The sequence below is a fragment of the Citrus clementina genome, unplaced genomic scaffold (assembly GCF_000493195.1).
Source record: "Citrus clementina cultivar Clemenules unplaced genomic scaffold, Citrus_clementina_v1.0 scaffold_8, whole genome shotgun sequence".
Classification (NCBI taxonomy): Eukaryota; Viridiplantae; Streptophyta; class Magnoliopsida; order Sapindales; family Rutaceae; genus Citrus; species Citrus x clementina.
In genome coordinates this window covers 16994175-16996576 of record NW_006262022.1, presented here as the reverse complement: position 1 = coordinate 16996576, position 2402 = coordinate 16994175, and the positions used below count along the sequence as shown (strand labels likewise).

The 2402-nt window shown below is 44.4% G+C and overlaps 1 protein-coding gene across 1 annotated transcript; it reads left to right on the top strand.

Moving 5' to 3' along the window:
* Positions 1-207: 207 nt before the first annotated feature.
* On the top strand, positions 208-792 carry LOC112096424 (ctenidin-3-like). Its single transcript, XM_024179850.1, has one exon. It carries the CDS (start codon positions 208-210, stop codon positions 790-792), a length of 585 nt encoding a protein of 194 aa, XP_024035618.1.
* Positions 793-2402: the final 1610 nt, after the last annotated feature.

Below are 2402 nucleotides of genomic sequence, written 5' to 3'. Positions count from 1 at the left end.
GTTTTCTTTTGATTTAATCAATAAAAGTCAGCCCTAATTTAGCCCTAAGTCCTATCAAAGTGGTATCAGAGCAAGAATCCTGAGACAATGGCATCAAAGAAAGTGGACGCACTTGAAGAAAAATTGGAAGTGGAGATTGGATCGCTCAAGGCCACCATTGCCAAGCGATTTAATAACGTTTAACAAAAATTTTCATCCCTTGAAGCCATGTTGTTGAAATTGATAGATCTCCACCTCAACCGACCATTGGCAGTATCAACATGCCAAAACGGTGTGGTGGTAGAAGGATCGGGCAACACGAAAACCACCAATCTTGCACAGCCAGGGGCAACAGTTCACGGCGGATTTGGTGGCAGGGAGGTTAGCCTAGGGTACTTACGGCCTATGGGAGCCTTTCCTAGTGTTGGGTGTGGCAAAGGACACTGGGTTGCGGCAGGGGACGGTGGATCTGAGGGTTACGCGGCTGGAGGAGGTAGTTTAGGGTTGGGAATCGGTGCTTCGGCATTGGAATGGGGCACGCAAGATTCGGGGGTGGACGGGCTTGGCGACTTGGCGGCATTTGGGGGTGAGACACGGCCTGGGCAGGCCGAATTTTGGGTTGGGCAGGGCTGCTGTGGGCCAGGGCAGGCTCGATTTGGGCCTGGGCAGGGCGATTTTGGGTCTGGACAGGTCGTATTTAGGGGCAGATGGCCAGGAAGAGGGGTTATCTGCAAGAAAGGAAGCGGTTATGACAGGAATGCAGTTGGGCGAGGGATTTCAGCCCAATATGGGGCTGGGCAAGGAGAATTTTAGGTTGGGTCTTCGGGATTTGCAGACACTAGAGTAGATTCGGGAGTTTGGCGACCTCTAATGGCACGAAATTGGGCGGGTCAGACTTAATTTGGAGCGGATTCTAGGGTAAGAAAACTGAAAATGCCTATTTTCGAAGGCGAGGATGCTTATGGAGGGGTGTATAGGGTAGAGTGCTATTTCACCATCAATGGACTCTCAGAGAGGGAAAAATTAATGGCAGCGACATTATGTTTGGAGGGAAAGGTACTTGCATGGTTTCAATGGCGAGAACAACGACAACCATTGAGGTCGTGGGGTGAATTTAAGGACCGGCTATTGGAGAGATTTTAGGCCACTCAAGAAGGGGATTTGCATGAACTTTTGCCTTGACCCAGGAGAGAACGGTCATGGAGTATAGGAAAAAGTTTGAGCTGTTGTCGGGATGTCTAGTGGACATCTCAAAGGCAGTGTTGGAAGGGAATTTTATGAAGGGACTGAAGCAGGAAATCCGAGCCGTGCTATGCTTACTAAGGCCGATAAAAATTTATGTTAGGCGCAAATATAAAGGGGCAGGGGCTGTTTAGTAATTTTAGGGGCAGGGGCAATTTAATAACTTTATTATTAATTAGGGTTTAGCTATAAATAAGAGATTATGAAGTCATTTAGGGTTTATGTTGAGTTTTGTCTGGTATTAGGAACCATTAGGAGTTTTGGGAGTGATTGACCTACCTCTCGAATTGTAGGTCAGGATTGATTGTTTATTTTCTTTTGATTTAATCAATAAAAGTTAGCCCTAATTTAGCCCTAAGTCCTATCATCCTCCAAGTAGAATGGTTGTTAATGTCGATAACGATCAAACTGTGATCACTGTGGTAAATCCGCAGTTTCAAATCTGGAGAAAAGCTTATCAACAACTCATGAGCTGGCTGCTTTCAACTCTGAGTGAAGAAGTGTTAAGTGCTGTCATTGGAGCAAGCTCATCTCTAGAGGTATGGCAAACACTCTCTGAATAGTTTGGTGCTAGGTCTCGGTCAAGAGTTCTTCACTTAAGAACTCAAATCCAGACAACTAGAAAAGGGATCGATGAGTATTCATGAATATTATATTAAGATGATGTTGAATCTGGATCCACTAAGAGCTGCTGGAAATCATATGAGTAATGATGACTTTGTATTGTGTTTACTTGCTGGGCTTGGACCTGAGTATGACTCCATTGTTGCTACAATCAATGCTAAATCAGAAAGCATAACTCCATCAGAGGTTTATGGCATGCTGTTGAGTCAAGAAAGTAGGATTGAACATCAGAATTCTGTCAGTGGAATGGATTTTCAAGCAAACATTGCTTACTACAGGGGAAACCAGAGGAGAAATTGGCAACCAAATTTCAATAACACTGGAAATGTTACCAATCAGAATGGAAGGCAATATGGAAGTAATTCTGGTGGAGGCAATTTTAATCCAGCACAGGAGAAAATGAAAGGAAAAGCTCACATTGATGAAGAAACACCTAAAGGACCATGTCAGATCTGCTTCAGGAAGAATCACACTGCTGTAAACTGCTGGTATAGGTTTAAGAAAAACTATGTGCCTAATGTTGTAGGGAACAAAAGAAGTGCTTATGTGGCTGAAAG

What these genes read in the sequence shown, in the direction of transcription:
- LOC112096424 (XM_024179850.1), top strand. Translation starts at nt 208, where the DNA reads ATGTTGTTGAAATTGATAGATCTCCACCTCAACCGACCATTGGCAGTA.